At 45.8% G+C, this 22,007-nt stretch overlaps 1 protein-coding gene across 11 annotated transcripts in view; it reads right to left on the bottom strand.

The window, feature by feature from the left end:
• The window catches only part of PLXNB1 (plexin B1), a 191,024-nt gene that overhangs the window by 96,728 nt on the left and 72,289 nt on the right, over positions 1–22,007 (bottom strand). For 10 of the 11 annotated variants that reach the window (XM_073350752.1, XM_073350758.1, XM_073350757.1 and 7 more), the window contains 2 exons: positions 20,626–21,769; positions 3,256–3,438 (listed from right to left, as the gene is read on the bottom strand). In XM_073350752.1, coding sequence (XP_073206853.1) covers positions 3,256–3,438; positions 20,626–21,769 — 1,327 coding nt within the window. The remainder of the gene's footprint in view (positions 1–3,255; positions 3,439–20,625; positions 21,770–22,007) is intronic. The other variant, XM_073350762.1, reaches the window with a different exon arrangement.

Below are 22,007 nucleotides of genomic sequence, written 5' to 3'. Positions count from 1 at the left end.
TGGTAATGGGTGCCATATACCTAAGAAAGATCACTAGTAATTGTGAGTGGGTTGGGGTATTATTATTTTGTGGTTTGGGGAAAATGAAGAGTTTTTTTAAAAGGGTAATTATTTTCAGATTCAGGCCCAGGATAAAGGACTTTCTTTGTGTTACAAATGTATGTATTTATACGGCAGACTCAAACACTCAGTAGCAATCATAGAGCTAGACACTCAAAGAAGAGGTTTAAAGCAAGAGTAGAGTACAGCTCTTATAAGCTTTGCAGAGTAGGTCCAGCACTGGCTCAGAGAAGATTATAACTGAAAATGTCTTTTGTATAAGTAGTTCTGCTTATTCTTAGGGATCCATATCAGTCATGAAGGTCACGGAAGTTACGTATTCCGTGACATTCCATAACCTCTGAGACTTCTGCAGTGGCCAGTGTGGCTGACCCCGGGGTCGCCCAAGCAGCTGGCCCCAGAGACAGCCACATTGGCCACTGCTGGAGAGGCTCCGTGACCAGCTGCACTGGCTACTGCTCAGGCAGCTGCCCCTGGGGACTGCCCGAGCAGCAGCCCCGGGGGCAGCCCCCCACAGCTGGTGCCACTGGCCCCAGCCTCCCCCCAAGCAGCAGCCCCAGAGGGCTCCCCCCGAAGAAACGCCCCTCCCCAGGCTTCTTCCCCACTCCTCTCCGAGCAGTACACCCCCCCAGCTAACATTTAGTCAGGGGTATTTACAGAACAAGTCACGAACAGGTCACAGACTGTGAATTTTTGTTTATTGCCTGTGACCTGTCCATGACTTTTACTAAAAATATCCATGACTAAATTGTAGCCTTACTTATTCTTAACTGAGAGCATGCTGAGTTTGAGAACAAGCCATCAGATGGCACTGCTATCCAGCAGAGACTTACTTCTCTGGAACAAAGAATGGGCAAGACAGAATTTGTTTCAGCTCTTAGTAATGATAGATTGTGGCATGTGAGTGACAAACATCACAGGGAGGCAGGACAATTCAGTGTCTTCTTGTAGGCTTGTCACAATAATTGATCTGAGTGACTAAACTGTTCTACTTTGGGAATTATGCAAAAAGAAAAGGAGTACTTGTGGCACCTTAGAGACTAACCAATTTATTTGAGCATGAGCTTTCGTGAGCTACAGCTCACTTCATCAGATGTTTACCGTGGAAACTGCAGCAGACTTTATGATTCTCTGCAGTCTTTCCCAAGCCCCAATGAAGTAGATCAGCATTAATGTCCCCAATTTGCAGAGGAAGAAATCGAGGAACAGAGATGACATGTCACTTCAATGAAGCCAGTGGAAAATCTGGGAACCAAAGCCAGATCCCAACTCCTAGACATGTACCACAAGTGCATCCTTCCTCCTAGAGAGAAAGAAACAATGGGCACACAATAGGAGAGTGTTCCAGTCCTGCCGGAGTGCTCTGGAATACACTTCCAGCACTCTTTTGGGGAATGGGAACAGCATTCTGCTACTTCTGCCAATTCTAACCACTTCCCAGCCTCCATGCAGGGGCTGAGTGGGGCCCCAATTCCAGTGCTGGTGGAGGGCTCCAGTCCTGGGCCAGAGGGTTCCCTCCCCTCCCTGGATACAAAGGGTCCTCCAAGCCAGCAGGTGCTGGGTCCCGTCAGGGGGCACTCAGAGGTGGGTCAGCACAGAGGGAACCTGGGATGCTAAAGCTGTGTAGTAGTAGGATTTTATGTTTGTATTTTGTATAATTTAGAATGAAGGATAAAGAATAATAATGTAGCATGCATTAAATGTATTGACGTATGATTTGACCATACCCTGCCAGCCACCCTTTCTGAAAGCAAAAAGGAATGGCCTAGCATGCCGTTGGTAAAGATGCATCAGCCAGAATCTTGTGTCTGAAGCTGATTTCAAGGTAGTGACAGACCTTTAGGGTCACCATTTTGTTTTAAATTTAGCATTTTGAAATAAGTAAAAGAATCGGAGTACTTGTGGCACCTTAGAGACTAACGAAAGCTTATGCTCAAATAAATTGGTTAGTCTCTAAGGTGCCACAAGTACTCCTTTTCTTTTTGCGAATACAGACTAACACGGCTGTTACTCTGAAACCTGTCAAGTAAAAGAATGTAATGATTGTTTTCTCCTGCATTGCAATTTGATATTCCTGTTCAAATGCTCTGCGTAAATCAATCCTGTTTTGTGTGTGTGAATGAGGAATGTGTTTGCTAGAAGACAAGCGTGAAGGCTATCACCAGACCAGATGTTCTATGGAGGAATCGAGGATGGACATAAAGGCACCAGGAGATTGCAACACGCCCTACTGAGATGTCAGAAGAGGGCAGATTGACAACTCTAAAAGATGTGGCAGGCACCCATCAATGGGGACAAGATAGCTGTGATCAAAATCAGCATGGGGTAACTCCCTGAGAGACTGATGAAAGAACAAGATAAAGGATGAGAAGAAAACAAGCTCTCATCAAACGGCAACTGATTACAGCATGACGGTGCAAAACTCATTGGTCCCAATGAAGGAAAATCAATATAAACAGGTTGCTTTGCCATGAAACTTTGGGTTTGTCTGGCCAAGACTTCCCTGGAGCATCGTGTCGCGACCGACAGAACCCGGCTCCTCTCTACCCATGATCAACCTAGCTGGACACTAGATTGATCCAGACTCTGGACTGGTAACTATAACATCAACTGGCGGAACAGTGTGCGCGTGTGTGTGATTGAATGCATATGCTAATTGTTGTATCTCCAATAAACGTGGCATATTGCCTTTTCCCTTGAAAAAGATCCCGGGTGCTTTTTATAAGCATAACAGCTGGACCAGGCAAGTGAGCTCAGGGACCAGATCCACCAGAAGTCCAGGGCAGAACTGGAGCTGGGCAATGTTGGGAGCTAGGTAGAAAAGCCGTCCAGACAACAGAGCCCCCAGCTAGGCAAACATAGGGAGAAGGCAGGGGTGGGATGGGCTCTGCAGGGTGTCACCCCCTGCTCCTCTGGGCCTCCCACAACTCTCCCTATCATCCTCCCACCTCCCCACAACTACCTCTAGCTCCCTTTGCTCCTGTGCGCCCTCCTAGGACATCACACTGCCCTCCCCCCAGGTATGTACCTCAGCTCCACCCCCATTCAAAGTGAGCTTCCACCACCTCTGGGGATCTGACACTTCTGTGTTTAGGACTCCAGCATGCAATAGGAGCACCTCAGTTGCACCACTCCATGCCTGACCCTCATCAGTAACGCCTTTTCTTCGTGCTGCCAGTCCAAGCCAACTCCTACCTTGTGCAGTTGGCCTCTGCTGTCCCCCAGAAAAGCAATGGTGTGGCCATCCTCCACATTCACGGCCACAGCAGTCATACGGGCCTCCGGCTTCTCCAGGGTGGGGGCTGTTTCAAGAGGCACCCGACTGGCCATGGGACTGGGGGTGTGGTCCGAGCCGCAGGGGTACGCGTCCAAAGTGTCCTTTGTGGGTCAGGAAAGAAGAAAGGAGAGACCATTCCAAAAAGGAAACCAGGATCTTTAACATCTATTACTCCCTTGCCCTCCCTATCCCCTTCCACCCAGGCATATCAGTGTGCATCCCAAATGTAAATTAATTGAGCCTTAAATTCCCTTGGAGGCAGATAGTATTATCCCCACTTTACAAAGGAAGGTGAGGCACAGAGAGGTTAAGGGATAAACCCAAGACCTGACTGTGAGTCAGTGACAGCTTGAGGCCAAGTGCAGACAGCACTCCCCCTCAACAGATACTGGGTGGCCCCAAGCACTTTATTCCTTTGCAGAAGAATCTAGGTCTCCTAGTACTCAGACCTCTGGCTTAGGTAAATACTTGAGATACAAACATAGGTGCTGGAAATTCAGCAGAGGGATGTTTTTACTGAGTCACTTCTGAAACACTATCTCAGTGTGTTTCCAGGGGATGTTGTGCTATCATCTTTCAGGTGAGTTTAGATTAAACTGATTTTCTTGAAGACTTTTTTCATACATGCTTCCCCTCTTGGAATCACTGCAAGGCAGAGTGAAGATTGTTTGAATGCCCTAATTGTACATTACCTACTTTCCCTGTATAGATTACTTTTCAAGTCTACGCTATGGAGACTATACTGGCATAATGCAGACTACACCGATGGAAGTGACTTTTACATTGGTGTAGGAACTACACTTGGAACTTGCATCTATATTGGGGGTTAGGTCAGCACAGGTACTTCACTCAGGGGTGTGAATTTTTCACCACCTTAGCAATGCAGCTAAATTGATCTAAATTTTAAATATAGCCCAGACCTAACTATAACCTTAACTCTGAATTCCCTGAGTTTGTAACACTTTGTTTTGAGATATTAATGGATTCCAAAGCCAGAAAGGACCACTGTGATAATCTAGTCTGACCTCCTGTATAACTCAGGCCATAGAACTTCTCCAAAATAACTCCTGTTTGAACTAGACCATATATTTGTAGAAAGGTCTAGAAAGGTCAATTTAAAAGTTGCCAGTGTTGGAGAATCAACCTCAACCCTTGGTAAATTGCTCCAGTAGTTAATTACCCTTATTATTAAATATTTATGCCTCATTTCCAGTCTGAATTTGCCTAGCTTCAGCTTCCAACCATTACCTCTTGTTATACCCTTGTGGGCTAGATTGAAGAGTCCATTGTTAAATATTTGATCACAGTTCATAAGTACCTACACGGAGAATAAGTCAACTCCTTAACCTTCTCTTTGTTATGCTAAACAGACTGAGCTTCTTGAATCTATCAGTACAAGGCGTATTTTCCAATCCTTTAATCATTCTTATGGCTCTTCCATGAACCCTCTCTGATTTACCAACATCTTTCTTGAACTGTGGACACCAGAACTAGACACAGTATTCCAGCAGTGGTTGCACTCATGCCAAGGACAGAGGTAATAAAACTCCCTACTCCTACTTAAGATTCCCCTATTTATGTATCCAAGGATCACATTAGCCTTTTCAATCACAGCATTGCACTGGGAGCTTATGGTCAGCAGATTATCCACCATGACCCCCCCACCCAATGTCTTTTTCAGAGTCACTGCTGCCCAGGATAGAGTCCCCCATCGTGGTCTACATTTTTATTCCCTGACATATACATTTACATTTGGCCATATTTAAACACATGTTGCTGTCTTTTGTTCAATTTTACCAAGAGATCCAGATTGCTTTCATCAGTGACCTGTCGTCTTCATTATTTATCACTCCCTCAATTTCTGTGTCATCTGAAAACTTTATTAGTGATTATTTTAAGTTTTCTTAAGATAATTGATAAAAATGTTAAATAGTGTTAGGGCCAAGAACTGATTCCTGTAGGGCCCCATTAGAAACACACCTGCTCAATGATAACTCCCCATTTACAATTCTATTTTGAGACCTGTCAGCCAGTTTTTAATCCATTTAATGTGTCATATTAATTTTGCAGCATTCTAGTTTTTAATCAAAACGTGCATTACCCAGTCAAATGACTTGCAGAAGTCTCAGTATATTACATCTACACCATTACCTTTATCAACCAAACTTAGAATCTCATCATAAAAAGATATCAAGTTAGTTTAACGGGATCTATTTTCCATTAACCCATGTTTGGCATTAATTACATTACCCTGCTTTAATTCTTTATTAAAGAAGTCTCATATCAGCCATTCTGTTAACTTGCCCAGGATCAATTTCAGGCTGACAGGCCTATAACTGTCTGGGCCATCCTGTTTACCCTTTTTCAATATTACTGCAACATAAGTATTCTGCCAGTCTTCAGAAACCTCCCCAGTGTTCTAAAACTTATTGAAAATTAACGGGCCAGCAAGCCTCTCAAACAGTTCTTTTAAAACTCTTGGAGGCAAGTTATCTGGACTAGTTGATTTGACAATATCTAACTTTAATAGCTGCTAGTTAACATCCTCAAGAGCTACCAGTGGAATGGAAAGTGTGTTATCATATGGTATGACGACATCAGCTATTTCCCCGCCAAATATAGAACAGAAATATTTATTGACGACTTCTGCCTTTTCTATATTATTGACAATTCTAGCATTTCCATCTAGTAATGGACCAATGTCATTGTTAAGATTCTTTCCGTTCCTAATATACTTTAAAACCCCCTCCTTATTGTCCTTAACTCTGCTGGCCATAGACATTTCTTTGTGTCCCTTTGCTTCCCTTATCAACTTTTTACAGTTCCTAGCTTCTGATTTATATTCATTACTATCAAATTCCCTTTCCTTCAGTTTATATATATAGTTTTCACATCCCCTCTATGCCAGGTTGACTTTTTAACCCATGTGACCTTTCTTGAGTGCAGCTTTTTGGCCACCTAGTAAAGTCTTCTTAAACACTTACCAATTATCATTCACTTTTTTCTGCCACTGATTTGGCTCAATTGTTTTCCCCTTTTGTGAAATTAGCCCTTTTAAAGTGGCAGGTTTATTTTATATTACTTCTTTAGACTTTATTTTGTTTGCATATAGCACATGTGATCAAGTCATGATCACCTGCACCTAAGTTACCACTGATTTTTAATTTTGTGATCAATTCTTCATGTGTGTCAGAGTAGCCTGGCAGCCAGCTGAGGCATAAGCAGTCTGTTGAAACTACGGGCAATGGGAAAGCTCCCAGTCAAACAACAACATTGAGCAGACCAGAGAGACTGCTTACCTGCCTTGGGATGATGGGTCCTCGCCTGTGCTTGGCTGAACCCTGGTTGAATGGTGTAGGGCCTATCCCAAAACCTGCAGGTAATTGCCTCTAATGACACATCACACTCTCTGGCTCAGGGCTGACTCATCAGGCTTAAGCAGTCTGGAAGTATCACAATCTGTCAGTACTAGGTCTAATACAAAATTCACTATGTCGGATGCAAACTTTGTATTTTCCACTGAAAGCATCCGATGAAGTGAGCTGTAGCTCATGAAAGCTTATGCTCAAATAAATTTGTTAGTCTCTAAGGTGCCACAAGTCCTCCTTTTCTTTTTGTGTTAGGAAATTGTCATCTATAATATTTAGAAATTCTGAGGATGTTTCAGTAATGGCAGCATGAGACCTCCAGTATGTGTCACTCAGACTGAAGTCCCCCACAATCATGCAGATCTTTTCCTATTATACATGTTTTTAAGGAGCAATCCTGTTCCCTAAGGTGATTTCATGCTATGTAGCTGACACACACTAGTACCTCATCTTGTGGTTTACCTGTTAAGACAGATCCATAAGCATTCAGGATCTTTTCTTTCAAGTTGTCAGTGACTCAGAAACAACTATTGCCATTTTTGGCAATGGAGTGCCACTCCCCCTCTCCTTTTGCCCACTTGATCCTTCCTAAATAGATTATAACATTTTAACATTCCAATCAGGCAAATCACCCTACCAGGCTTCAGTAATACCACTTAGTTCAAATTTATGCTAATAAAAGAGCAATTCCAATTCTTGTTTGTTATTCAAGTTCCCAGCATTGGTGTATAGGCAATTAAAGAATTTAATTACAACAATCCTGTAATATGTTTAACCATTAACTTACTGATAGGTGCTCTCAACCATAACTCCTTTGTAACTTAGGGGTTTTTTGGGGAGTGGGGTGGTGTTTGGGAATTTCATTAGTTTGGTGGGTTTTGTTTTTTTTTTAAAAACACTATGAGGTTTCATATATGGACACTAAACAAGAAACCCCAAAAGAATGCTCCCATACAGTATTTTAAGGCTGCAGAAATGGCTCCCAGGTCCTGGGGTCCTCCAGGAAGTAGCCCCCACAACAACGGCACCTGACTCAGGACTTCCCACACAGCCCCAGCCAGGCACCGTGCAGAGGGGGTTGGCATAGTCAGCCCAGCTCTGGGATCCCAGCTGGCTGAACTCAGCTCAGTGCTCTGGTCTGTACCACACTGCACACAGTCCCAGCTCTGCCCTTTGCCTCAGGTTGCCAGGCAAAGGGCAGGTGGGTTCAAGCCCAACTTCCTCCTTCTGCTCCCACACACCTGGGTCCTAGTGCAGCTAGGATTAAGGAGTGTCGGATTTCTGTTGAGACAACACCCAGAGGCCTCATGCTGGAACAGGGCTCAAAGCTGCCTCCCTGGAGCAGGCGTGGGAAACTCCCAGATGAGCAGAGCCGAACCCCTCCAGGTCCACTCCTAAACACACAAGACACAACAGACTGGGGCCTACTGAGCTAAGCACAGGCCTACATGCCAGGAGCTCCACTCTAGCTCTCTCTGGTCCAGGGAAGCCACTGCTTCTCCCTTTTAATTATTTTATTCCCAGCTGGGGTTGTGGTGGAAAGACTTTGGGTGAGCCCATTACAGGGATGGCATGGTTACCTCCGAACCAAGTGTTACAAGCCCAGGAAATCCAAAGTGAAGGTTACACTTCAATCCAAACAGTGTGAGGTAAGCAAGGGGTTTCCAGACCTTTTTCCCTGAGGCCCACCTATGCAGCTGCAATAGGCACTGCCGCCCACTATCAACACTTCTTGAGGAAAAGTATACATTTTAATTATTACATCAACCTACACAGTTTGATAGCGCCTCCTCCCACCTCTCCCACCAGGCAGACAAGCTATCCTCCCATTAGGCTGATCAAATGGGAAATCAGGCAAGGAGCTGCCAAGCACACAGCCTGGCCTCCTGGGGCCACCACAGGTCCATCGGGGAGAGGGGCACCATGGGGCGTGCGTGGGCCCTCACCTCAGCAAGGACCAGGGCCAGCAAGAGGGCAAAGAGGCCAGGCAGGTTCCACAGCCAGCCCCCGCCAACACCTTCTGCCTCAGCAGCCCACTAAGTACCTTGAGCACGTCACCTGGCAGCCCAGCCACAGTCACCCACCCAGCACCCTAGTGCACCTCACAGGCACCCCCTGCCTTGAAAGGAAGGAAGGGTTTGGGGGTTGCCAGTGCCGGGGACCAGGCAGGGGCTCAGGCCCAACCATTACCTGTTACGATCCCGATCACAGCATTGTCCAGGCAGAAACAGAGCAGCACCTTCAAGCCCTAGTCCCTAGGGGGGCCGCAGGGCTGATACTCCGACAGCCACAAATCTCAGGCTGTGGCAGCTCAGGAGTGGAAACAGCTGTGAACCCTCCAGCCTCCTCTAGCCACCCTGGGAGCCGCTGCCTCTCAGGACTGGTCCCTTCTCCTTGCCATCCACCCACCAGCTCCGCTTTGCCCTCTGCTGCCTGCCTGGGGTGCTGGATGTGGGCCATCCCTAGCCACCACTCCACTAGTGGAGGGGACTGGCGGCCAGTTCCCAGCATGGGACTCATCACCATCCGCTTCCCAGTCAGACATGGCGGCGCTGGGTGCCCTGCAGGTGGGAGGGGGCCTGCCCGGGGGGGGATGGGGGTGCATGACAAGCTGTTCAGGGGGCGACTGAACCTTTAAATTGTGCCCCCACCATCAACTTATACAGTTTGGGGAGCAACATTCCTTATGTCCCCCTCAAACTCCACACACTGTTCCACCAGCAGACCAAGTAGGACTGTGTTGCAGCCCATCTTTGGGCCACAGTCCACAGTTTGGGAACCTCTGAGGTAAGCAATGCCCAGCTATGGACCCCAAGCCCTCACTCCACCCTGCAGAGATTCCAAGCAATAGTCAGAGGGCTATGGCTACTTTTGTGCTCCCAGATTTGACTAAACTGATGTTTCTAGATATGTTTGATTGTTTTCCTCTTCTCCGCTCATGGCATCACTGCAGAGGACAGAGCGAAGAGTGTTTGAGTGCCATAACTGTGCGCTATTTACCTCATCTTGTTTGGGTTTCTTTTAGGTGTAACTGAATTAACTGAATTTCCTAGGTTTAGAGAGGGAAGGTGGGAGAGAGAGAATTTCTTTTACTGGATCCACTTCTTATGGTGAGAGAGACAAGCTTTCAAGTGACACAGAGTTCTTCCTCAGGTCTGGGAAATGTGTCACAGCTAAATACAAGGTGGAATAGATTGTTTAGCATAAGTAATTAACACCTATTTCAAGGGACCATTCAAGGTGAAGTGGCCCTTTAACACCCTTCCAGTTATGGGAGGACCACAGGAGGGAAAGCAGCTGGGGCAGTTGTTAATGGGTTACAGCTTGTCATAATAAGCCATAAAGTCCTCAGAACAAGTGCAGTAACTGTGGGTAGGATATGCTGTATTTTTCAAACAAACCAAGAGATTGGGAATCCCTGCTTTAAGTGCACAATGGAACTCAGTCTTAAATATGGAGTCACAACCAGTGCCTCCATAAGTCAAACAATCACTCTTTGAATCTTGCTAAATACTTGGCCTCAATAATACTGTGCAGCAGTGTGTTCCACAGTCTAATTATGCCTTGTGTGAAAAACTCTTAGGCTCCGACTCCATGAGTGCTCTGTAGGTGGCGCATGGATGGAAAAAACACAGTGGGTGTTCAGCGCCCACCAACTACAGCTAATTGGGGGCGTTGCTGATCAGCTAATCTGGGGCACCGCTGAACAGCTGTTTGGCAGCGGCTTGGGGGAGGGCAGAGAGCAGCGGGAGGGCAGGGGCCTCAGGGAGGGGGCGGAAAGAGGTGGAGTGAGGGTGGGGCCCTGGGGGGAAAGGGCGGAGTGAGGACAGGGCCTGGGGGCAGAGCACCCCTAGGGAAAAGTAAAAACCAGTGCCTATGGAAAAACTATTTCCTTTTATCTGTTTTAATTTCAAACATTTCAATCTTACTGAATATTCCCTTTTCTTGTATATAAAACAGAGAATAGAAGCTCCCAATTTACCTTCTCTCTAGGATTACCGTTTTGTTTATTTTAGTAAACACGCATGCCCCTCTTTTTTCCTCTACACAAACCCAAACTTTTCAATCTCTTCTCCAAGCGTTTTTTCCATGTCCCTAATCATTCTTATCACCCTTCTCTGAATTCCTCTAATTCTGCAATATCCTTTGTGAGACTGGGTGAACTATACTGCACACAGGATTCCCGCTGAGGATAACCCATCGCTTTATATGAAGGCATGATCATATTCTTCATATTAGTCTCCATCCATTCCTTATGCATCATAAACACTTTTTTTAACTGCAGCTATGCATGGAGCAGATGTCTTCATTGATGACACCTAGGTCCTTTCCCCAAGTCAATACCATTAATTTAGAACCCTGTGACGTGTAGGAGTAATTCAAAATTTTCTCTCCAATGTGCATTACTCTGCATTTACCAACACTGAGTTTAATTTGCCATCATCATGTTGCTCATTCACCTAGCTTGATCAGGATCCTCTGAAGTGCTCAACAATCTTCTCCAGATTTAACTAATGCAAATAATTTTGTGGCATCTACAGATTTTGCCACCACACAACTCACACCCTTTCCAGGTCATTAATAAATATGAGAAATAAAGACCAGACCTAGTACTGAACCTTAAGGCACCCCACTGTTAACCTTCTGCCATTATGAAAATTCACCATTTATTTCTACTCTTACCTATCTTTTACCTAATTTTTGATCAAGGACAATACTTTGTTACTCATCTCTGGCTACTTATCTTCTTTAGTAGCCTCTAAAGAGGGCCTTTGTGAAAGGCCTTTTGAAAGTCTAAACCAATTCTGTGAAATATTTCTCCTTTACCCACTACTTTGACACATTCAAACAATTGTAATATATAAGCAAGACATGATTTTCCACTGCAAAAACCATGTTGATTAGACCCTATCATATCATGATCTTCCAGCTGTGGTATTATTCTATTTTTAATTACTGTTTCAAACAATTTACCATGTAGAGATGCAAAGCTTATTGGTCTGTAATTCCCCAAATCACATCTAGAACTTTTTTAAAAAGTAGGTACAATATTTGCTATCATCTAATCCCAAAGTGTAGTACCTGTTTTTAATCAGAGATTGCATATTTCTGGTAGCAGCTCAGCTACTTCATTCTCAAGCTCCTTCTGAACTCTTGTGTGTGTACCATAGAATCATAGAATATCAGGGTTGGAAGGGACCTCAGGAGGTCATCTAGTCCAACCCCCTGCTCAAAGCAGGACCAATCCCCAATTAAATAATCCCAGACAGGGCTTTGTCAAGCCTGACCTTAAAAACTTCTAAGGAAGGAGATTCTACCACCTCCCTAGGTAACGCATTCCAGTGTTTCACCACTCTCCTAGTGAAAAAGTTTTTCCTAAGATCCAACCTAAACCTCCCCCACTGCAACTTGAGACCATTACTCCTTGTCCTGTCATCTTCTACCACTGAGATGAGTCTAGAATCATCCTCTTTGGAACCACCTCTCAGGTAGTTGAAAGCAGCTATCAAATCCCCCCTCATTCTTCTCTTCTGCAGACTAAACAATTCCAGTTCCCTCAGCCTCTCCTCATAAGTCATGTGTTCCATACCCCTAATCATTTTTGTTGCCCTTCGCTGGACTCTCTCCAATTTATCCACAGCCTTCTTGTAGTGTGCCCAAACCTGGACACAGTACTCCAGATGAGGCCTCACCAATGTCAAATAGAGGGGAACAATAATGTCCCTCGATCTGCTGGCTACGCCCCTACTTATACATCCCAAAATGCCATTGGCCTTCTTGGCAACAAGGGCACACTGTTGACTCATATCCAGCTTCTCGTCCACTGTCACCCCTAGGTCCTTTTCTGCAGAACTGCTGCCGAGTCATTCGGTCCCTAGTCTGTAGCGGTGCATTGGATTCTTCCATCCTAAGTGCAGGACTCTGCACTTATCCTTGTTGATCCTCAGATTTCTTTTGGCCCAATCCTCCAATTTGTCTAGGTCCCTCTGTATCCTATCCCTACCTGCCACCGTATCTACCACTCCTCCTAGTTTAGTATCATCCGCAAATTTGCTGAGAGTGCAATCCACACCATCCTCCAGATCATTTATGAAGATATTGAACAAAACTAGCCCCAGGACCGACCCTTGGGGCACTACACTTGATACCGGCTGCCATCTAGACATGGAGCCATTGATCACTACCCATTGAGCCCGACAATCTAGCCAACTTTCGACCCACCTTATAGTGCATTCATCCAGCCCATACTACTTTAACTTGCTGACAAGAATACTGTGGGAGACCGTGTCAAAAGCTTTGCTAAAGTAAGAAACAATACATCCACTGCTTTCCCTTCATCCACAGAACCAGTAATCTCGTCATAGAAGGCGATTAGATTAGTCAGGCATGACCTTCCCTTGGTGAATCCATGCTGACTGTTCCTGATCACTTTCCTGTCGTGTAAATGCTTCAGGATTGATTCCTTGAGGACCTGCTCCATGATTTTTCCGGGGACTAAGGTGAGGCTGACTGGCCTGTAGTTCCCAGGATCCTCCTCCTTCCCTTTTTTAAAGATGGGCACTAGATTAGCCTTTTTCCAGTCATCCGGGACTTCCCCCAATCGCCATGAGTTTTCAAAGATAATGGCCAATGGCTCTGCAATCATATCCGCCAACTCCTTTAGCACGCTCGGATGCAACGCATCCGGCCCCATGGACTTGTCCACGTCCAGCTTCTCTAAATAGTCCCTAACCACTTCTTTCTCCACCGAGGGCTAGCCACCTACTCCCCATGCTGTGTTGCCCAGCGCAGCAGTCTGGGAGCTGACCTTGTTCGTGAAGACAGAGGCAAAAAAAGCATTGAGTACATTAGCTTTTTCCACATCTTCTGTCACTAGGTTGCCTCCCTCATTCAGTAAGGGGCCCACACTTTCCTTGGCTTTCTTCTTGTTGCCAACATACCTGAAGAAACCCTTCTTGTTACTCTTAACATCTCTTGCTAGCTGCAGCTCCAGGTGCAATTTGGCCCTCCTGATTTCATTCCTACATGCCTGAGCAACATTTTTATACTCCTCCCTGGTCATTTGTCCAATCTTCCACTTCTTGTAAGCTTCTTTTTTATGTTTAAGATCCACAAGGATTTCACTGTTAAGCCAAGCTGGTCGCCTACCATATTTACTATTCTTTTGACACATCGGGATGGTTTGTCCCTGTAACCTCAATAGGGATTCTTTGAAATACAGCCAGCTCTCCTGGACTCCCTTCCCCCTCACATTATTCCCCTAAGAGATCCTACCCATCAGTTCCCTGAGGGAGTCAAAGTCTGCTTTCCTGAAGTCCAGGGTCCATATTCTGCTGCTTACCTTTCTTCCCTGTGTCAGGATCCTGAACTCGACCAACTCATGGTCACTGCCTCCCAGATTCCCATCCACTTTTGCTTCCCCTACTAATTCTTCCCGGTTTGTGAGCAGCAGGTCAAGAAAAGCTCTCCCCCCGGTTGGCTCCTCCAGCACTTGCACCAGGAAATTGTCCCCTACATTTTCCAAAAACTTCCTGGATTGTCTGTGCACCGCTGTAGTGCTCTCCCAGCAGATATCAGGATGATTAAAGTCGCCCATGAGAACCAGGGCGTGCGATCTAGTAGCTTCTGCGAGTTGCCGGAAGAAAGCCTCATCCACCTCATCCCCCTGGTCCGGTGGTCTATAGCAGACTCCCACCACTACATCACTCTTGTTGCTCACACTTCTAAACTTAATCCAGAGACACTCAGGTTTTTCTGCAGTTTCATACCAGAGCTCTGAGCAGTCATACTGCTCCCTTACATACAGTGCTACTCCCCCACCTTTTCTGCCCTGCTTGTCCTTCCTGAACAGTTTATAACCATCCATGACAGTACTCCAGTCATGTGAGTTATCCCACCAAGTCTCTGTTATTCCAATCGCATCATAATTCCTTGCCTTCACCAGGACCTCCAGTTCTCCCTGCTTGTTTCCAAGGCTACCATCTAGGCCTGGCGACTTATTGCTTTTTTATTTATCAGGTTGCCCAATTATTAGGCAGTTTTTAAAACTGCAGCCAGAAACTTTTTCACCATATATGTTAGGCATTTAAGTCTGCTGGCTGGGATGTCACGCTCCTAGCCACAAAATATGTTTACACTGTCTTATGGCAGACTGAGATTGTGCCACATCTAAATTTCCATTTAAAAAAAAAGTTTCAAGCCTTTATAGCTGTGAAGAGCCTTTTGAATGGGACCCTGATGCTATTGTCTTATACATCCTAAACCAACAGCTCTACGAAATGTGTGAACTATTCCATTTATCTTAACTGAGCATTGACACTAAACCCTAATGATGACTAACTTTTACCAAAAGCTTAAAAGAGGTAATTATTCACGTAAATGGCCAAAAGGAAGGAACAGCTGTGCCCAGAAATGCCCAACATCATCATTCCCTCTGTGTGATGGTGAATGCAACAGCAACTTTTCTAACAAAGTCTGGCTGCTTTATAAGGAGAATTACAAGAACTGTATTTTCCACTGCATGCCTCCAATGCAATGAGCTGTAGCTCACAAAAGCTTATGCTCAAAAAAATGGGTTAGTCTCTAAGGTGCCACAAAGTCCTCCTTTTCTTTTTTATAAGGAGTTGATCTTTGCACAAACTTCCCATCAGTATCAGTGCACTGCAGGAACCATGTGTGGGATTAACTATGTAACCCCAACTAATGGACCACAATGAATATTTGTTCCTCTCCACAGATTGGGACTGAGGCTCTTCTTTTATTCACTGGACAACAATTCTGATAGTTTTACAGCCATAACCTTTTATACAGTGAAAAGATTCCAGTGAGTAGAAATGTAGCAGAGAATACTTTAAGCCAGAGATCTCACAAGCTGTGTGATCCCAGTCCTCCGTCCCTCTCCCCCTCCCTTCCTGCTGCCAGCAACATCTTGCAATGCAATCAAGTTAGAGTACTGAGCCCATAATGCATATCATGTACTTCATTGTCCTGTCCCTGGTTCTGTGCAGCATTCACAAGAGCTAAGTAGCCCTTACAAGTCCTGCAACAGCCTCATTTATGCTTTTAATTAATGGTGACCAATAGCCTCTTCATAGGTAAGGTTGCTACCAGGTTATAATTATAAGGCTTATTTTCCATACTCTCACCCGAAATCTAATTTAAAAGCCTGTATGTTTTCAGAATGTTCCAACAAACTTTCAGGGTGAAGTTGCTTTTTCTGAAAACTTTAGAGACAGCAGAGTAAATGCTTTTCCAGTTGAAGGGATTGTATTGAAATGATTCTGAAATGTCTAATATTTCTGTCCCCATATACTGAAAATACAGTCTGATGCTAACTTGGGAATAGGTTTTCAACATAAACCTTGTGCAGAAGCTAGTTTACAAGCAGACACAAAGTACACATTTAATTAGCATTATTCCTAAATAATGCATGAGCTGCCACCATTAAAATTGAAGGAGTTAAAACTCCCTCTGAATAAAATGTTCATTGACAGCCGCTTCCACTCACACACTGAATGAAGCAGGCTGGAGCTGGCACAGAAGCTTACATGCTGTTAGATACAATTTTTAATGACAACCGCATCCACACACTGAATGGAGGAGGATGAAGTCTGCTGAGAAATTCACATGCCATTGGATAAATCTGTTAATAAGATCCCATGTCTTATCTGGCAGATAAGACCTGAATTATACAGCAGAGACCTTGGAATACTGGACCCCTCGATATCCCTCTCCCATCCAGTTCAATCAGGACAGTATCATGTGCTATTTGTTTTGGAAGGAGGATTTTCAAAACAGCCTGTGAGAGTTGGTTACCTAACTCCCTCAAGCACTTCTGAAATTCCCACTCTTTGATTTCATTCATTCTGTTCAGCACCACAACTTCAGCATGCAAATTGTATTGAAAATGCATAAAAACATGTAGGTCTGGGGTTCAGTCCCCATGGATGACCATGGCATGTGCATGTCTTGACCATCTGTTATGTTAGTTTATTAGGTAGAATAGGAAGCCTAAGGGCAAAAGGGGTAGCTGTGGAGTAGAGGGGAAGGTGACTTCAGGAATCATGGGGGAGGGACAGGTACATAGCTGATGATCTTAGAATCATAAAACTGGAAGGGACCTCGTGAGGTCATCTAGTCCAGTCCCCTGCACTCATGGCAGGACTGATTACCTAGACCATTCATGACAGGTGTTTGTCTCACCTGCTCTTAAAAATCTCCAATGATGGAGATTCCACCACCTCCCTATGCAATTTATTCCAGTGCTTAACCACCCTGACAGTTAGGAAGTTTTTCCTAATGTCCAACCTAAACCCCCACATGCTGCAATTTTAGCCCATTGCTTCTTGTCCTATCCTCAGAGTTTAAGAAAAACAATTTTTCTTCCTCCTCCTTGTAACAACCTTTTATGTACTTGAAAACTTATGTCCCCTCTCAGTCTTCTCTTTTCCAGACAAAGCAAACCCAATTTTTCCAATCTTCCCTCACAGATCATGTTTTCTAGACCTTTAATCATTTTTGTTGCTCTTCTCTGGATTCTCTCCAATTTGTCCACATCCTTCCTGAAAGGTGGCACCCAGAACTAGACACACTGGTGAGCTGGAGCCAGTTCGCACTGGTTCGCTAGAACCGGTTGTTAAATTTAGAAGCCCTTTTAGAACTGGTTCTAAAAGGGCTTCTAAATTTAACCGGCCAAAAGTGGCACCGACTCCACAGGTGCTCCAGCCCTGAAGCACCCAAGGGGAAAATTTGGTGGGAGCAGAGCACCCACTGGCAGCTCCCTGCCCCACCCCCGGCCCCAGCTCACCTTGCCTCCGCCTCCTACCCTGAATGCACTGCCCCGCTCTGCTTCTCCGCCAGCCCCCTGGCTTCCCACGAATCAGCTGTTCGCGTGGGAAGCCGGGGCAGGCTGAGAACCAAGCAGCGGCTTCCTGCTCAGGCCCAGGGAGGCAGAGCGGAGGTGAGCTCAGGCAGGGGGGAGGGCCACCCGCGCTGCAGCAGGTAACACAGGGGGCGGGGGGCGTACAGGGGAACCGCTCCCCGCCCCAGCTCATCTCCGCCACCCTTGGCCTGAGCGGGAAGCCGCAGCCTGCTTCTCAGCCCTCCCCGGCTTCCCGCCGAACAGCTGATTCACAGGAAGCCGGGGGGGTGGGGTGTGAGGGCGCAGAGAGGCAGAGCAGGGTGGTGCATTCAGGGGAGGAGGCGAAGCGGAGGTGAGGTGAGCTGAGCTGGGGCTGGGCTCTGCACCCACCAAAATTTTCCCCGTGGGGGCTCCAGCCCTGGAGCACCCAGGGAGTTGGCGCCTAAGGCGCCACTTTTGATGTGATCAGTGGGGGGAGCGGCCACTCCCCCTGCTCCCCCCCAGCTATGCTCCCCCACTCCTAGGAGCCAGAGGGACCTGCCAGATGCTTCCTGGGAGCTGCCCCAGGTAAGCACCGCCAGGACTCCCCACCTCGCCCCCCGGCAGGTGCCTCTGGCTCTTAGGGCTGGGCACCCACTACGGTGGCCCATGAGACCCTCCTGGCTGGTTCTGGGGGCAGTCAGGGGACAGGGGTGGATGGGGCAGGGGTCCTAGGGAGGAGCGGGGGGCGGCAACGACCCCCTCGTGAAGTGAGGAGGGAACCCATTGTTAAGATTTTGGTAGCTCATCACTGACTAGACATAATACTCCAGTTGAGGCCTAATCAGAGTGGAGTAGAGCAGAAGAATTACTTCTCATGTCTTGCTTACAATACTCCTGCTAATACATCCCAGAATGATGTTCGCTTTTTTTGCAACAGTGTTACACTATGACTCCCAGATCCCTTTCTGCAATACTCCTTCCTAGGCAGTCATTTCCCATTTTGTATGTGTGCAACTGATTGTTCCTTCCTAAATTGAGTACTTTGCATTTGTCCTTATTGAATTTCATCCTATTTACTTCAGACCATTTCTCCAGTTTGTCCAGATCATTTTCAATTTTAATCCTATCCTCCAAAGCACTTGCAACCCCTCCAAGCTTGGTGTCATCTACAAACTTTATAAGTGTACTCTGTATGCCATTATCTAAATCATTGATGAAGATATTGAACAGAACCAGACGCAGAACTGATCCCTGCGGGACCCCACTCGTTATGCCCTTCCAGCATGACTGTGAACCACTGATGATTACTCTCTGGGAACTGTTTTCCAACCAGTTTTACACCCACCTTATAGTAGCTCCATCTAGGTTGCATTTCCCTAGTTTGTTTATTAGGGGATCATGCGGGACAGTATCTAAAGCTTTACTAAAATCAAGATATACCATGTCTACCGCTTCCCCCCTATCCACAAGGCTTGTTACCCTGTCAAAGAATCTCTACATGAACTCTACAGGGTCTCCTGCTTCTCAGCTCAGAAATATTTTTCCTTCTTTTGGACCCCCCCTCTGCTCTGAGCCTCCCCCTTCACTCCTAGGCTCTCCTGCCGGCCTTCTAAACTCTGCCACAACTACAGCAGAAATGGTACACTCTCAAAAGTGCTTTTGGACTACATAAACATTACTCCTGAGACCTAAAGTCTGCAGTACCTCTTGCATGCTTTGTAAAACAACACTTAGAAGATGACTGCATACTATGTACTATTCTTTAAAGGAAATTAGTAGATTAACACCCCACTCTACTGAAAACTGGCATGGGGATTTCAGTAACCACAAGTGGCCAAGGCCTCAGATTTTAGTTCTCAGATTAAAAAAAGTAGTAATCTCAAGCACCATGCTGAAGCACTGAATCCAGCAGTGTTTCAGAGGGGAGACCCAACACCACTTCCTGCGCTATTTAGGTTTTCCTTAGCAGTCCCCCTTCCAAGAACAGAGCAGGTCAACTATTTAGCTTGTGAGCACTGATGATATCACAGTACAAACAAAAACAGTTAGCACACCTATTTGAATCAGGGTTCTCAAGCCATTTCATACTATCAACTTATATTCCTTTTTCCTTCAGTGAATTTGTCCCATTCTTCTGTTGCCATAGAAATGTAAGTCATGCCTGTAAAGAGGATTATCACATCTTACAGAATCCAAAAGGAAGAGGAGCTAGGATGTGAGGACAACTTTTCTTCGAACGCAAAATCTTCCAGGACTAGTGATTTATGGGGAAAGAAAGAACTGCTGCCAAAGAGACTTGCTTTTGTTTAAATTATCTCTTTGTTCCTGTTCTCTTTAAGATGAAACCTCTGTAATGTATATTGTGTTCTTCACGTCTGTCTGAGATCCAAGGGGACAGGCACATAACTACACCCCACCCTACGGAACAGATTCAGCAAAATTATTAAAAACTACAATTCAAGACACTGTAACCACGCGGTTCAAGAATCAATGTTTCCACAGGTTGAATCCAATCCTGGAGGCTGGCCCCTCCATATGCATCCCACATGGCAGGATGTGACCCATTTCTTTCAGTTCTCTCTGCTGGTAAACCTGCTGAGGGAGTGGAAGAACAGAGGATATCAACAAGTGGTGGTAGGAAGATAGGAGAGGCTAAGTTTGAATGGAGAGCATAAATTGTTCCCACACCATATTCTAATGGTAGTGTGGGAGCTATGCACTGTTCTTTTAGGGTCCTTTAAGATACTAGCTCCTACAGACCCACAGCTGGGGATGGCACTCAGCACATAACATTTAATTATAAATCCTTGCAAAATGAGGTTTACACTGAAAATGCAGACAGAACCGCATGGCATTAGAGCACCACTACAGACCCACCACCACCACCACCCACACACGCACACACTTCCGTCCTGATTCTCCTTTACAGAAAGGCACCTTTACACCATTCTGTCACTGTAAAGAAGCCTTAAAAAGGGTGCAAAGTTGGTTACACTCATTTTTAGGCCTATTTACACTGCCAGGGCGATGTAAAACAGACAGTGTAAACAGTAATCAGACTCAGGAAAGCCACTTACCGCTGGCAGCTGGACACAGTTGGAACTGACATCATATTCGATATATGCCACTTCTGTCCCCTCCTCTGATTTCCCATCCTTCGTATAACAAACATCCCTGGTCCGAGTGGTCAGACGGTCCACTTCCTCCATTGTATAGACACAGAGTGCAGACTCCTCACTCACTTTGCCAGATGAAGCCTGCCAGGCAGAAAAGGCAGTGAACAGCACTTCTCCTTGGGTGCTGAATCTCCCTCTTGTCAGATCACTGCCGGGTTCAGTGACATAAGCAGCCTGCAGTATGCTGTATGTTTTCTTTTTGCTCCTACAGAGTAGTGGTAATTCCACATAGGAGTAATAGTGAGAGTCATCCAGACAGATTCGTGAGATGTAGGTCTTGTACTCCCGTGACTGGGACTTCAGATCCCGGCGATAAAACAGGAAGTAAACGCTGGAGCGATGGATAAAGGATTTGATGAAATGGTGGTTATACTCGGAGAGCCGACCCACAGCCAACTTAGCCGTTTCTTCATAGGAGAAAATGGAGTGAGAGTCTGCCCCTTGCATGTCCCCCCCATGGGCCCTGAGATTTCGGGTGGTGATAGGAGGGATACCCCCTCCAACCCCTCTGCTGGTATACCCTCGTCCTACAAAGAGCAGAGGCATGTCATCTTTTGAGTGGCCTACAAGTCCCACAGTAGTGATATTTGGGTCATTTGCAGCCACATACTGAGTGTCTCCAGGGCTCTCCGGTCGGAAGAGAACGTGGTCAATGGATGTGAGGCTTCTTTTTTCACAGATCCCCTGGTGCACGCTGCCACACACAATGAGCTCCTCCTGCACAGAGTTCACCAGTAACAACTTGTTGTGATTGTCAGTGTTGTGTGCCTGGGGACATTCCAGCTTTGAGACAGGGGGGAGACAATCTTTGCTGTCCAAAACTGGTCCAGTTTGAACTGCGCTCTCCATCATCAGGTCTGAAGTTAGTTGGAAAAGAAAGTTGGTGCCGCCCAGATAAAGGGTCCCAGACTCAGAATCCATAGTCAGGTGAAGGAATTTTGTGGTGTTGTGTGAAAAGGTGACATACTGCAGTCCCCTTGGAATCACTGCCCCCAGGAAACAGAGAGCAGGAAGAAGGAAAGTTCCCAGAGACATGGTAAACGTTCTGCAAGAGAGAGAAAGCTGTTACCCTCTGGAGCCAGGAGTGAAGGTTTACACAAATCAGAGTCTTTCAACATCGTACTTTTATTATGAGAAGAGGTGGGTGAACAGTGGCTAAATCTAGAGACCAAACAGCAACAAATGAGAAATTCTTAAAGAATATCAAAAGCAGGAAGCCCATGGAAGCATCAATGGCTTTGTGCACCAAGGTATTAAGGTGACAAGCGCAGAGTAAAATAAGA

Source organism: Lepidochelys kempii, chromosome 7 (genome assembly GCF_965140265.1).
Source record: "Lepidochelys kempii isolate rLepKem1 chromosome 7, rLepKem1.hap2, whole genome shotgun sequence".
In the NCBI taxonomy this organism is placed as follows: Eukaryota; Metazoa; Chordata; order Testudines; family Cheloniidae; genus Lepidochelys; species Lepidochelys kempii.
This window is presented reverse-complemented; position numbering and strand designations above follow the sequence as displayed.